We start from the raw sequence: 14,364 nt of genomic DNA on the forward strand, positions 1-14,364 counted from the left end.
ACAGACCCTCCCCCTGTCCTGGGCTAGTATATTGTCCATGAGAATCTTTAGGAGGACACAGACCCTCCCCCTGTCCTGGGCTGGTACATTGTCCACGAGAATCCTCGGGAGGACACAGACCCTCCCCCTGTCCTGGGCTAGTACATTGTCCATGAGAATCTTTAGGAGGACACAGACCCTCCCCCATCCTGGGCTGGTGTATTGTCCACGAGAATCCTTGGGAGGACACAGATCCTCCCCCTGTCCTGGGCTAGTTCATTGTCCATGAGAATCCTTGGGAGGACACAGATCCTCCCCTACCCACCCCCACGTCCTGGGCTGGTGCAGTCTGGTCTAGATACACGCCTTGCATTTTTGGAGTTGCATAATGGGCTGAATGGACTGCTCTGATCCTACTATAACCACATCTTTTGTTGCTGTCAATTTAAAATGCTTAGGAATTGCTCACTGCACAGGCTGTTAAATCTGGGGGGAAGTGGGAATTGGCATTTCACAGGTACAGAGTTGGCACCATTCTGGTTCACTGATAAACTAAACGAATCAGGAATCATCTAAAATCTTTATGACACCACGTTAAGGAATTAGTTAATACTAGGAAGGAAAGGTTTCAGAATCTGTTAGCGAATTGAAAGAATGGGTTGTAAAACTACACATAGAATACTTGAAGTGATGTTTAGCTTGAGAGGGAATTAGTAGGCCTTGTAGTGCTTGGAAAATAAAAGACTAATCATGTAGAAGTGCAGTCAATATGTATATTCTGCACTTAGCTGCACGGTTGTTACAAGGGGAAGGAGACTGAAAAACAGGGAAGCTACTTGTTCTGTTTACATGCAGGGAGGAGTGACTTTCAATAGGAGGAAATCCCAGGAATACAGCACTCTTAACACTTTAGTTGCTGTGGCCTAACCAGTGTTTCATAATAACTCCACGTAACATTTTACTTTTTGTAACTAACCCTCTTTAGCAAGTTCAGGATCTGATGTTTTACTGACAGCATCCCACCATTAGCAAAGACTACTCTGGTCTCTCTTCCTCTGCACCATTCAGGTGCTGAGACTGTGACTGAGTCTGAAATGAGCAATGGATTCTGCATCAGGACTGGGACAGGGGGAAGTAGTGAGACTGGAGACCAGGGATGACCACTGGTTAATCAGGAAAATCCTGCTATTTCATCAGGGGAGGAAGTCCAGACCCAGAGTATTGTAATCGATTTGAACTAACGTCTGAAGTGACCCAGCAAACTGGGTTGTAACCGTGTTGCTAGAAATGGTTAGAGTGGTTTGTCATCAGCTTCCTTTGTGCTGGGCAATGAATTCCAAAAACCGTAAGGATCGGTGTGCAAAATCTTTTTATACAAAGGACGGAGTTTGTAGAATCTACTTCAGGATTTAGGCTGGGGCTAAATGACCTAGCTAGACATTTGGACACTAGGTGAAAGGAGGCATTTAGATGGCTGAAGGGAATGGGCTCAGCCTTGCCCTGAGGGACTGTAGCACAGTCTCCAATTAATACTTTTCAAAAGCTGTCAGATGTTGGAAAAGTAACAAGGGAGAAAGGGACAGAATATATTGAAATAGAATGTGATGAAATTTAGTGTTTGGGGATTTACTAGTGCATGTGAGTGGATATCAAAACTAACTACAGTTTTCCACATAGTCAGAGTGTAATGGTAAGAAAGCGACTAAAGCAATGTTTGTGATACGATCGTACCAGCAACAAACTGGAGTTACCTTTACCTCTAAATTTAATCAGAGGAAGAATGACAAAGGGAACATGTGGACCAATAAATAAGGGTCATAGGTTTGGCAGCATGCTGAGTGTGCCTCATCTGTTTTTCACAGCAGTGGGAAAGGTGTGCAGGAGTGGGCACATTAAAGATAAATCAAGGGGAGGACCTTATTGAATTAAGTATAACAAAAAGTGGGATTATAGAAGATAATGAACTAAAGATACTCGATGGTTTCCACACAAAGAATAATTGAAGTTGCCAGGGCAGATTATAACTGTGTTACTTATAGATTTGGAGGTTTGGGGAAAGTTATAAGTTCTGTTTTTGGATTTAAAAAGAATCACATATTGAACCCGTAGTTCAGAAGGAAGACAAGTACTGATGTACAGTATAGTGGTGGAGACCATAAGATATAGGAGCAAAAGTAGGCCATTCGGCCCATAGAGTCTGCTTTGTCATTCAATCATGGGCTGATCCAATTCTTCCAGTCATCCCCACTCCCCTGCTTTCTCCCCATACCCTTTGGTGCCCTGGCTAATCAAGAACCTATCTATCTCTGCTTTAAATACACCCGGTGACTTGGCCTCCACAGCCACTCGCGGCAACAAATTCCACAGATTTACCACCCTCTGACTAAAGTAATTTCTTCGCATCTCAGTTCTAAAAGGATGTCCTTCAATCCTGAAGTCGTGCCCTTTTGTCCTAGAATCCCCTACCATGGGAAATAACTTTGCCATATCTAATCCGTTCAGGCCTTTTAATGTTTAAAATGTTTCTATGAGATCCCCCCTCATTCTCTTGAACTCCAGGGAATATAGTCCAAGAGCTGCCAGATGTTCCTCATACAGTAACCCTTTCATTCCTGGAATCATTCTCCTGAATTTTCTCTAAACCCTCTCCAATGTCAGTATATCCTTTCTAAAATAAGGAGCCCAAAACTGCACAAAATACTCCGTGTGGTCTCAACATCACATCCCTGCTCTTGTATTCTATACCTCTAGAAATGAATGCCGACATTGTATTCACATTCTTCACCACCGACTCAACCTGGAGGTTAACCTTTAGGGTCTCCTGCACAAGGACTCCCAAGTCCCTTTGCACCTCTGCATTTTGAATTCTCTCCCCATCTAAATAATAGTCTGCCTGTTTATTTCTTCCACCAAAGTGCATGACCATACACTTTCCAACCTTGTATTTCATTTGCCACTTCTTTGCCCATTCCCTAAACTATCTAAGTCTCTCTACAGGCTCTCTCTTTCCTCAACACTACCCACTCCTCCACCTATGTTTGAATCATTGGCAAATTTAGTCACAAATCTATTAATCCCAGTCCAAATCATTGACATACATCAAAAAAAGCAGCGGTCCCAACATCGACCCCTGTGGAATTCAACTGGTAACTGGCAGCTAGCCAGAATAGATCCCTATATTCCCACTCTTTTCTGCGGAGCAGCCAATGCTCCACCCTCGCTAGTAACTCCCCTGTAACTCCATGGGCTCTTATCTTGCTAAGCAGCCTCATGTGTGGCACCTTGTCAAAGGCCTTCTGAAAATCCCCTGATCCAGAGGAACCACTGAATCGGGCAGACCAAGTGAGAAATGTGATGGATAAGGGAGTTGTCTACAAGCGTGATTGCTTTTAGTAGAAGTGAAAGTGCACCTTTTTAAAAGTGAGTTTGCAATTATAAGATTGAGGGTGTTTGGGAAGTAGAGGACTTGTAATAAGAAAGGAGTTTGTAATATTTCCCTGGTTTGGTCCCTAGAACATAAAGCCATGACGTGCATGATGAAGAAAGAGTTATGTATCCAAATTAGATACAAAGTTGGCAGACTTGGTTCTACAAATGAGAGCAGCATGCGAAGGGGCACCGATTGCAGGCAAAAGCAAAGTTATGGTAATCAGAGTTTAGGCTTGCTCCAAGAATGATGAATCATAGGATGTTGTTAACGAATCAGAATTGAGTTTAATATCTCAGGCAATTGTCAGGATATTTATTATTTTGCCGCAGCAGTACATTGCAATGCAAAAAAAAACTATAAATTACATGAAGTTTGTATGTATATTTAAGTGCATATATATTTTTGTGTGTATATACATCTATGTGTGTATATTAAATAAGTAGTGAAAAAAGAGTAGAAAAATACTGAGTTAGTGTTGATGGGTTTAATGTCCATTCAGAAATGTGATAGCAGAGGGGAAGAACTTGTTCCTGAAACATTGCATGTGTGTCTTCAGACTCCTATACCTTTTCCTTGATGGTAGCAATGAGAAGAGGAAATGCTCTGGGTGATGGGGTCCTTAATGATGGATACCACCTTTTTGAAACATCTCCTTTTGAAGGTGTCCTTGATACTATGGAAGATAGTGTCCATGATGGATTGGCTGAGTTTACAACTTTCTGTAGCTTTTTCTGATCCTGTGTAGTAGCCCGTCCATACCAGATGATGATGCAACCAGTTAGAATGCTCTTCACCAAACGTGTAGAAATTTGCAAGTGTCTTTGGTGACAGACCAAGTCCCCAAAAACTCCTAATAAAATAAAGCTGCTGTTGTGCCTTTCTTGTAACTTCATCTATATCTTGGGTCCCAGATAGATCTTCAGAGATGTTGACATCCAGGAACTTGAAACTGCTCTCCCTTTACATTTATCTTTTGAAGAGGACTAGTGTCTGCTCCCTTGACTTTTCTTTCTTGAAGTCCATAATCATTTCCTTGGTCTTACTGACATTGAGTGCAAGGTCATCACTCAACCATCTGATACTTCTTGCTACTGTACGCCTCCTCACCACCATTTGAAATTCTGGCAATAATAGTTGTGTTGTCAGCAAATTTGTATCTGCTGTTTGATGTGTGTCTAGCCGCATAATTGTGAGTATAGACAAAGCAGAACAGTGGGCTAAGCACAAATCCCTGAGGTGCACCAGGGTTGATTGTCAGCAAGGACGAGATGTTATTTCCAATCCACATAGACTGTGGTCTGCTGGTGAGGATACAGTTACAGAGGCCCAGGTTTGGGAGCTTGTTGATCAGTACGGAAGGTCTGATGGTGTTGAACTTTGAGCTGTAATCAATAAACAGTAGCCTCATATAGGTATAGCCATGGTCGTGGTGATCAAAGGCCGAGTGAGATTGCATCAGCCGAAGACATATGGTGGTGATTGGGAAATTGCAGGAGGTCCAGGTCCTTGCTTGGGCAGGAACTAACTCTAGCCATGACTAACCTCTCAAAGCACTGATGTGAGTCCACTGGGAGAAAGTCATTGAGAAGCTCGCCCTGCTTTTGGGCACTGGTGAAATTGTCACCCTTCTGAAGCAGGAGGGATCTTTGACTGCAGCAGTGAGAGATTGAAGATGTCCTTGAACACCCCACCAGTTGGTTGGCACAGGTTTTCACAGCTCTACCAGGTAGACCATCAGAGCCTGATGCCTTGCGAGGGTTTACTCTCCTGAAAGATGTTCCGATATCAGCCTCTGAGATAGAGATCACCAGATACTGCAGGGATTCACGCAGGTGTCGTTTTACTCTCCCTTTCACAGTGAGCATAAGAGGCGCTGAGCTCGTCTGGGAGTAAAGCATCAGAGCCATTTTGCTTTGAGGGAGGTAATGGCCTGAAAATCCTGCCAGACCTAAGATGCATCTGATTCTGTCTCTGACCTCAATCAGAATTGTTTTTTCATCCTTATCGTGGCCTTCTGTAAGTCACAACTAAACCTGAATAGCTCTGGGTTACCAGTCTTGTATGCCACAGATCTCGCCCTCAGCAGACTACAAATCTCCTGGTTCATCCACAGCTTTTGGCTTGGGTATGTCCAGTATGCTTTTGAAGATGCACACTGATCCACAAAGGTCTTGATGAAGTGAGGGACAACTGTGGCATATTCATTCAGACTGGGCGATGAATCGCTGAATATTGTTCAGTCCACCAACTCAAAGCAGTCCTGTAAGCACTCCTCCAACCCCACCTCTTGACTGTCCTCACCATTGATATTGCAGTTTGTAGTCTCTGCCTATACACTGGGAATGGAAGTACAGCCAGATGATTGGATTTCCTGAAGTATGGGCGTGGAATGGCACAGTAGGCATTCTTGATGGTGGCTTCTGTGCTTCCACAGGTGATATGCTGGTGGTAGCTGCTCAGAGACTTCTTCAAGCTGGCCTGGTTAAAATCTCCCGCAATGAAAGGGAAGACACCAGGGTGTGCAGTTTTGTATCTGCCTGTATTTTCCAGTGCCTGCCTGTCCTGAGGTGGAGTGTACATCACCAACAGAATGACAGCAGAAAGCTTCCTTGGCTGATAAAATAGGTGACATTTGACCCCTAGATGTTCCAGGTTGGGTGAGCAGGACTGAGACAGAACTGCCACGTGATGAGTTAATCGCAAAGCATATTCCACCTCCTCCACCTTTAAAAGACTGAGCTGTCCTGTTTTTACGAAGAACGTTGAAGCCATTTGGATCCGAAATTGCCGGAGAGAACTTGGAGAGCGGTGAGATGCAGGTGTTTGTGTCTCATGGTTTAAACTGGTTGATGGGTGAAAAGCGTTAACATACCATTTGTCTTTCTCTCAAGGAAGATGAAATACCAAGATGGACCCCATTGAGTGTATGGCATTAAGTTCTGACCACCCGTGACTGTAATGTTAAAAACTGCAGCTTGCCAAACATTCAGTGAATGCTGGAGTTCTGTGCTTATCGTTATTACCAACTCCTACTTCCAGACCAAGTTTCAACACAAGTTTTCATGGAGACACCCTTGCCTCAGACACTGGCACTGGCTGGTTGTGATTCTGGTCAGGTGCTCCGTCATCAGCAGCGTGCTTTTCATACATTCCCACTGTGACACAGATCACTCGCTGGGGTGTTGCAAGATCAGACTGCAGGCAAAGAAATTCTGTCACGCTGAACGAGAAGGGGACCCTCGCATTGATGTCTCACTCAGACTGCTGTAGTATTTTGCCAAGTCCTTTGAGAAAGAACAGAGCTTCCAGTAGCTGTCGCAGAGAAATGGGAACTTCAACAGAATACCATCTCTAGCACACTGTTGGCTACCTTTGGGAAAAACTCCTTGAAAACAAATGCTTCAAAGACAAATCCAGTAAGATGACCCCTGAAGCCACATGTGCCCCCCCCAGCCTAACATAAACCAATGGAGAGGGACCGACAGATCCTCAGAGCGGCCTGCCTGCTGCAGCACAAAGAGTACTGGATGTAGCTCAGTGAGGAAGTCCAGACTGCAGCACTGACTGGCAATGATGGTGTCAAGGAAACCCTCAGCCCCTCCCAGAGCAAGATGACTCCCCTCTAATCCATCAATGGGGAAGTAAACACAGACAGAGGCAAACAGACAGAGATGGAGGGTGGATAGAACATTACTCTGACCTGTACTCTAGAGTGAACACTGTCACCACTTCAGCCCTGGCTGCTGCATCCAAAAGACATCGTCTGTGGTGAGCTGGCTTCATGCAAGTGAACCGCTGCGCTACTAGGATAGATGCAAGTGGGCCATGAAGCCGCTGGGCATCAACATTGAACTTGTAGCCACCCACACCAGATGGAGAAGCTCCTTGAAGCAACACCTTCAGTCAGATGAGGGAAAAACTCCTGAAAGCAGCAGAAGGCAAAAGAAATCCAGAAAGGAACACTATCTCCAGCAGAGATGAGACCACTTATAAATGCGACCTCTCTTGCATTAGGGGCTGCCTCTCTTGCATTAGTCTTGTCAGCCACACAATGCACTGCACCAATAAGGTAGATGGCAACATGCATAGCCGACCGCGACCAAAGGAGGGCCAGTAAGTAAGGGAGCGATGGTCTGCTGCAGGACGGGTTATCCTCGGAATGATACTGAGGATTAAGAGTTAAATTGAAAGAACCATGACTTGAACTGAGCATGTGCACCCGGTCAGTTTGGAAGACCAGGAGATGGTGAAAGAGGTCTGATACACGGCAAAGGGTTCAGCAGGATGAATCCCTGTTTCCTTTGAAAGGAGAATGCAGAAAAATTAAAAATAACTTAAAACTTGATAATGATTCATTAGTGGAGTCAGGAAATACTTTCCATGGAAGGGGTAGTAAAATTCTGAGAGTTTCTGAATCAAGTGTAATTTTCCAATCAGAGATTTTCTTCTATGGTGTTGGTAATAAGCTAAATATGGTGCTAAATTGTGGTATCATGACCTAATTGAAGATGGAATGGGTGCAAGTGACTGCTCCTTCTAGGGCAGAGGATAGCTACTAACACCAGTGGACACAGGGGAGTGGTATTCCACAAGGTTTTGAACCGGAACTGCCGAGACAATTGACAAACATTTTATATTCCATGATTGGAAATGCTGTTTCAGTGACATGATAGAGTTACAATTAGCAATGGGGCCGATACCTTCTGGAACTTCATTAGACCACAGATGAGAAGCAGTGAATTTTATGAGGAGACATGAACTCCTTCAGAACTGAGGGTCTGAATGTTGTTGACAGCCAGATGGATCAGGGGGTTTTAGCTAATGACTTTTAAAATGCAGTAAAAGAGATAAATAAGATTGAAAGAAAACAAGTCACCGTCCATATGTTTTCTAAAGAGTTGGAATGGAAAAACAGAATTTATCCCGGAATGACACAGAATTATGTCTGGTTTGCATTTGGATGGCTGAGTATCACCCTGGCAGAGGGAGAGAGGCACTTCAGTCCATGTGAATTAAGATCAACAAGGTTGATATTGGAATCAACATATTATACCTTTAGGCAAAAGCCAAGGATGCTGTGACTTCTGGAAAGGAGAAGCCACAGGTTGGTCTGTACGAAAAGAAATGATAGTATTTAAAGAACTGAAATAAAGACATGATAGACTAGACGGAGAGGTAAAAAGAAAGCTCATATAATAGTAGAAATTTCAAGAGCAACTTGCTCATCTTAGAAGTTCTCACACTGAATGATTGATTCCAGAATGTCCCTTGGGAAAGGCCTGAGGCCCTTATCCTGTGAGACTTTTGTGTGAGACCAGTGTGCTGGACTTTAGACTGCCTTCAGAAGTGACCTGGGTTACAAGGATAGTGGCCTGGCAGGCAGTGTATAGTGAGCACAGTGCAGATACAGTCCATTAACCTGTGCTGCTAGCTGCCAGTGAACACGTTGTCCACATTTGCAGGAAAGGAATGCGGAAAATGCCATCGAGGCTCTCAAAGAGTACGAACCTGAGATGGGCAAGGTGTACCGGATGGACAGGAAGGCCGTGCAGAGAATCAAAGCTCGAGACATTGTGCCTGGAGACATTGTGGAAATTGCAGGTAAGAGAGCTCTGTCAGTGAGCTAACTGAATATCCATTACTCCAGACTATCTGGGTGTATTGTCTTGGGTGACCCCAAGTTTAATGAACCTGTAAAGCAGTTGAACGTGTGAAGGACTGTGCCATTTGCTTCTGCGGGCAAATCTGAACTAAAAGCTTGAGATGGATTCTCTGGGAGCTGTTACCTTGTCTTGTGGGTAATCATTTTGTTGGGATTTAACTCACTGGAATCCTGAGCAGGATGTTGGTGACAGGTAGGTGTGCCGGACACATAGCCTGTTGGAATCTTGCATAGTTCTACTATTTCCATAATGATAGCACATACAGTAAATGGGTTGTGGGTTGAGTGGTCATTGCCCTGCTCTCCACAGCCAGGTCCTGTAAAGATCAATTAGACAAATCGCCCAATAATTTGTTTAGTGTGCTTGACACGCATATTGTTCTAAGCTTCTCTTCAGATTGGACCCTGGAACTTTATCCCTGAGAAAACCGATGTGCCCTGTGTTTAACAGCTGATCCAAACCCTCTTGAGGTACTCCCTTCTGGCTCAGAGGCTATTGTCCTCTCACTGATTTTCAGCTGACCCAACTTGGCCAAAGTTCTCCTGGCTCTATAAACCTGGCAACTACACTCAAAGTAGAGCACAATGTTTGCACAGCGTACTCTGAGGCAGAGGCCCATGAGATGTGACAGGAGTTCAGTGTGCCTCCAAGATCTTGGCTTGAAAAAGCACTTTTCCTGCCAAAATCCCTACCCAGGCAGGAATGTTCCCCAGGACCTCAGAACCTCCTTGCACCTGATCCAGGCCTCTGCTGCATCTATGAAGCGTGGACCTTGCTGAGCGATGAGAACTTCCCTGAAATTGGATTGCATCTATTTTCAGTGTACAATACATGAGCTAAGCTTGTTGCTAACGCAGTTTGTAAAGAGGAGTCATTTGGTTTAATTTCCGCCAAGTATGCATTGTGCACATTGAAGATCCCATTTCATGTACAAATAAGATGGCACAATGATTTTGTGATCAGTGTGAATGGAAGCCAGGTCCAATTTCTCACAGGGTAAACATTAGTAAGTGCTTCATGTCAAAAATAAAAAACGGTCAATGCTGGAAAATCTCAGCAGATTCTGACAGAAGGTCTTCAACCTGAGACACTTGCTGGTTGTCTTCCCATAGATGCTGCTGACCTGAATTTTTCCAGTGTTTCTGGGTTTTTTTTTACAGATTTCCAGCATCCCAGAATTATTTTTTGTTACTTTTCTCTACATGCCCAAAGTCCTGTGTTCTGCGGCATTTGGGCTTGTAAGATGGGTGCACGGTGTATTCCTCTCATCTCCTTTCAATGCCTAAAGGAAGGATGTTCTTTCCTTCCCGAGCCGTCTCAGATAAACAATACGGATCCTGAATTGATGAATCAACATAACAAGAAGATAAAACAAATATCGTAACGTCTCGAAGCTGTTGACTTTATTTTGCACATTTAATGCAATCAATCCCATAATTATATTACTACACAACACTAATTACAGAAAGTGCTCAAGTGTTGATTCACAAAGTGCGTATTATAGTTAATTGGAAATTTCACTGAAGGCTTATAAAATAATAGACAATGGTTTAGAATTATTACAATATTACTGTAATCCCAATATTGTGATTAAACAGTTGTGTTTTTTACTCTGCCTACATATAGCCATCCTTGCATCTGCCACCAACCCTACTCCAGGCTCTTGGGCCTTTTGCAAAGTTGTCTCCCTTTGCTTTGGTGAAGGACAGAGTAAAGGTTGACCTGCACTGCTCTTCAACCTCCACCCAGAAGAACAAGTATTGCACTGACCCGACCCGTAGTATTCCCACCTTAGGTGGCCCAGTGCTGGAAGCTGGGACCACTGGTTCTGCACCATCATTTGTACATTGTAAGATGGGAAAGGAGTCTCTCCTTTGGGTAGAATGGAAGGACCTCTTTTTCCAGTGTACTGCTGGAGACAAAAGACCTTTTGTGTACAGTTCAGTATTTTTAGCAGCGTGGTTTTCTAGGTCTGAGGTCCGGGGTTAAGTGGGAGTGATGCCCCGAGTTTCTGGTCTCAAAAAGTTGCAATAACGGGTCCGTGGAATACTCAATCTGGTAACCTGGCTGAGGGGGCAGGAAGTGGGGAGAAAAGAGACAGCTACCCGCCACACCTGATTATCCAAACTTCACTGGAAATATTGGCAGTCAATCAACCTGGTAACCTGGCCAAGGGGGAGGACTTGAGGAGAAAAGAAACAGCTACCCGCCACACCTGCTTATCAACACTTCATGGGAAATGTTGGCAGTCCATGTATCATTGTGTTTGGTAAATGAATTCAAAGCGTTCGTTGATGCATCCTGTAAATCTTGTTGGCGTTCACTGCTTTGAAATGTGCATACATTCATGCACAGTAGCCTGGGTGGAGACTGCTTTCTGATCTGGATTATGGTGGGGAATTACAGCCCAGAGAATCTAGTCTAGTGTTTGTAGAACTGACTGGGGTTGAGTCAGTTGATAGGGTATGGAGACTGGGGTCTGCAACAGCGCAGAGGATGGGGTCTCTGGCTGGGTGTGGTGAGGCACGGAATGTCAATGCCTCTGGCATTGGTTGACGGAGAGCACCATGACCCTAGGAGACTGGGTCTTGAACAGATGGAGGCAACTGAGTGAAAGTATGAAGGTTTAGTCCAGTAATTTCTCAGTCCTGCCTTGTGTCATTAAAATGTTGTAAAATTAGTAACAGTCCCACCAAGGGCTTCTCTGAAAGTCCAAGTGCAGCTGATGGAAGTCCGCAGGCTGTTGATGACCACCGTGGTCATAGTGGTACCCTCTGCCAGGGCATACTGTAATTGTACCCTCTGTTTGCCAGGCCATACTGTAATTGTACCCTCTGCTTGCCAGGGCATGCTGTAATTGTACCCTCTGTTTGCCAGGGCATACTGTAATTGTACCCTCTGCTTGCCAGGGCATGCGGTAATTGTGCCCTCTGCTTGCCAGGGCATATTGTAATTGTGCCCTCTGCTTGCCAGGCCATGCTGTAATTGTGCCCTCTGCTTGCCAGGCCATACTGTAATTGTGCCCTCTGCTTGCCAGGGCTTACTGTAATTGTGCCCTCTGCTTGCCAGGGCTTACTGTAATTGTGCCCTCTGCTTGCCAGGGCATACTGTAATTGTGCCCTCTGCTTGCCAGGCCATACTGTAACTGTGCCCTCTGCTTGCCAGGGCATGCTGTAATTGTGCCCTCTGCTTGCCAGGGCTTACTGTAATTGTGCCCTCTGCTTGCCAGGCCATACTGTAATTGTGCCCTCTGCTTGCCAGGCCATACTGTAACTGTGCCCTCTGCTTGCCAGAGATGCTGTAACTGTGCCCTCTACTTGCCAGGGCTTGCTGTAACTGTGCCCTCTACTTGCCAGGGCTTACTGTAATTGTGCCCTCTGCTTGCCAGGCCATACTGTAATTGTGCCCTCTGCTTGCCAGGGCATACTGTAATTGTACCCTCTGCTTGCCAGGCCATGCTGTAATTGTGCCCTCTGCTTGCCAGGGCATACTGTAATTGTGCCCTCTGCTTGCCAGGGCATACTGTAATTGTACCCTCTGCTTGCCAGGGCTTACTGTAATTGTGCCCTCTGCTTGCCAGGCCATGCTGTAATTGTGCCCTCTGCTTGCCAGGGCTTACTGTAATTGTGCCCTCTGCTTGCCAGGGCATACTGTAATTGTGCCCTCTGCTTGCCAGGGCATACTGTAATTGTGCCCTCTGCTTGCCAGGCCATGCTGTAATTGTGCCCTCTGCTTGCCAGGGCATACTGTAATTGTGCCCTCTGCTTGCCAGGCCATGCTGTAATTGTGCCCTCTGCTTGCCAGGGCTTACTGTAATTGTGCCCTCTGCTTGCCAGGCCATACTGTAATTGTGCCCTCTGCTTGCCAGGCCATACTGTAACTGTGCCCTCTGCTTGCCAGAGATGCTGTAACTGTGCCCTCTGCTTGCCAGGGCATGCTGTAATTGTGCCCTCTGCTTGCCAGGCCATACTGTAATTGTGCCCTCTGCTTGCCAGGCCATACTGTAACTGTGCCCTCTGCTTGCCAGGGCATGCTGTAATTGTGCCCTCTGCTTGCCAGGGCTTACTGTAATTGTACCCTCTGCTTGCCAGGCCATACTGTAATTGTGCCCTCTGCTTGCCAGGGCATACTGTAATTGTACCCTCTGCTTGCCAGGGCATACTGTAATTGTGCCCTCTGCTTGCCAGGGCTTACTGTAATTGTACCCTCTGCTTGCCAGGGCATACTGTAATTGTGCCCTCTGCTTGCCAGGGCATACTGTAATTGTACCCTCTGCTTGCCAGGGCATACTGTAATTGTGCCCTCTGCTTGCCAGGGCTTACTGTAATTGTACCCTCTGCTTGCCAGGCCATACTGTAATTGTGCCCTCTGCTTGCCAGGCCATACTGTAATTGTGCCCTCTGCTTGCCAGGGCATACTGTAATTGTGCCACCAAAATTGGATTGGCTAGCACTACTTGCAGAAGACTGGTTTGAAATAGTCAGTGGCAGTGGACCCTCTCAGCCTGATGGGATATTGCTTCCCCTTACCACACTACGTCACCAAGTTGCGTCTGAGGCTGGGCAACACACAGCAAATACCGGAGGAACTCAACAGGTCAGGCAGACTACGGGGGAGAATAGACCAGTTGAAGTTTCGGGCCAAAACCTCTCGTCAGGAGCCATGAATGGTCTTGGCTTATAAGAGTTTATTCCGGTCCATAGTTGCTGCCTGACATGTTGAGTTCCTCCAGCATTTTTTTTTGTGTTGCTCAAGATTTGCAGAGTCTCATGTTTGTGAATCGGTTCATTATTGTCACGGGTACTGAAGTGCAGAAGAAGCTGCCATGTCTGTCGCCTGGGACAGTGACTATAAAACCTGAGCTACTGTTGGTGTTGTTGCATCTTTAGACTAACGTGCTGCTCTGAGCAGCAGAATATAAGCGAGCAGCATTTCCATGGCAACAGGGAACCCCGCACAGGGTGGGTGAACATGATTCTGCAAATGTTACACCCAAATGGGTGAGTCTGGGAGAAAAAGAATACATGGCTTCCTGGTCACTGTGCACCTGCCAGATGACTTAATGGTTCAAACCTCAAGCCCCTAAACTGCGCTGTGTATTCACGACTTAAACACTTTTCAATGATTGTACACCCATCTATCATTCACCTACACCTTCCATTGTTACCTGCAGGTGGCTCAACATAACAGGGCAGGTTATTGTCCGTTGTATCCTGCTTGTTATATCAGTGTTCGCTGGTTTATTTCAGTGAGTGAATATGGTGAAAATGGTCAATACTGACTGTTTCTCTG

At 45.5% G+C, this 14,364-nt stretch overlaps 1 protein-coding gene across 1 annotated transcript in view; it reads left to right on the forward strand.

The window, feature by feature from the left end:
* atp2a3 (ATPase sarcoplasmic/endoplasmic reticulum Ca2+ transporting 3) overlaps window positions 1–14,364 on the forward strand; it is a 200,482-nt gene that overhangs the window by 76,193 nt on the left and 109,925 nt on the right. The window contains exon 5 of the mRNA XM_073053837.1: window positions 8,872–9,010. Coding sequence (XP_072909938.1) covers window positions 8,872–9,010 — 139 coding nt within the window. The remainder of the gene's footprint in view (window positions 1–8,871; window positions 9,011–14,364) is intronic.

The sequence above is a fragment of the Hemitrygon akajei genome, chromosome 8, assembly GCF_048418815.1.
Source record: "Hemitrygon akajei chromosome 8, sHemAka1.3, whole genome shotgun sequence".
Taxonomy (NCBI): Eukaryota; Metazoa; Chordata; class Chondrichthyes; order Myliobatiformes; family Dasyatidae; genus Hemitrygon; species Hemitrygon akajei.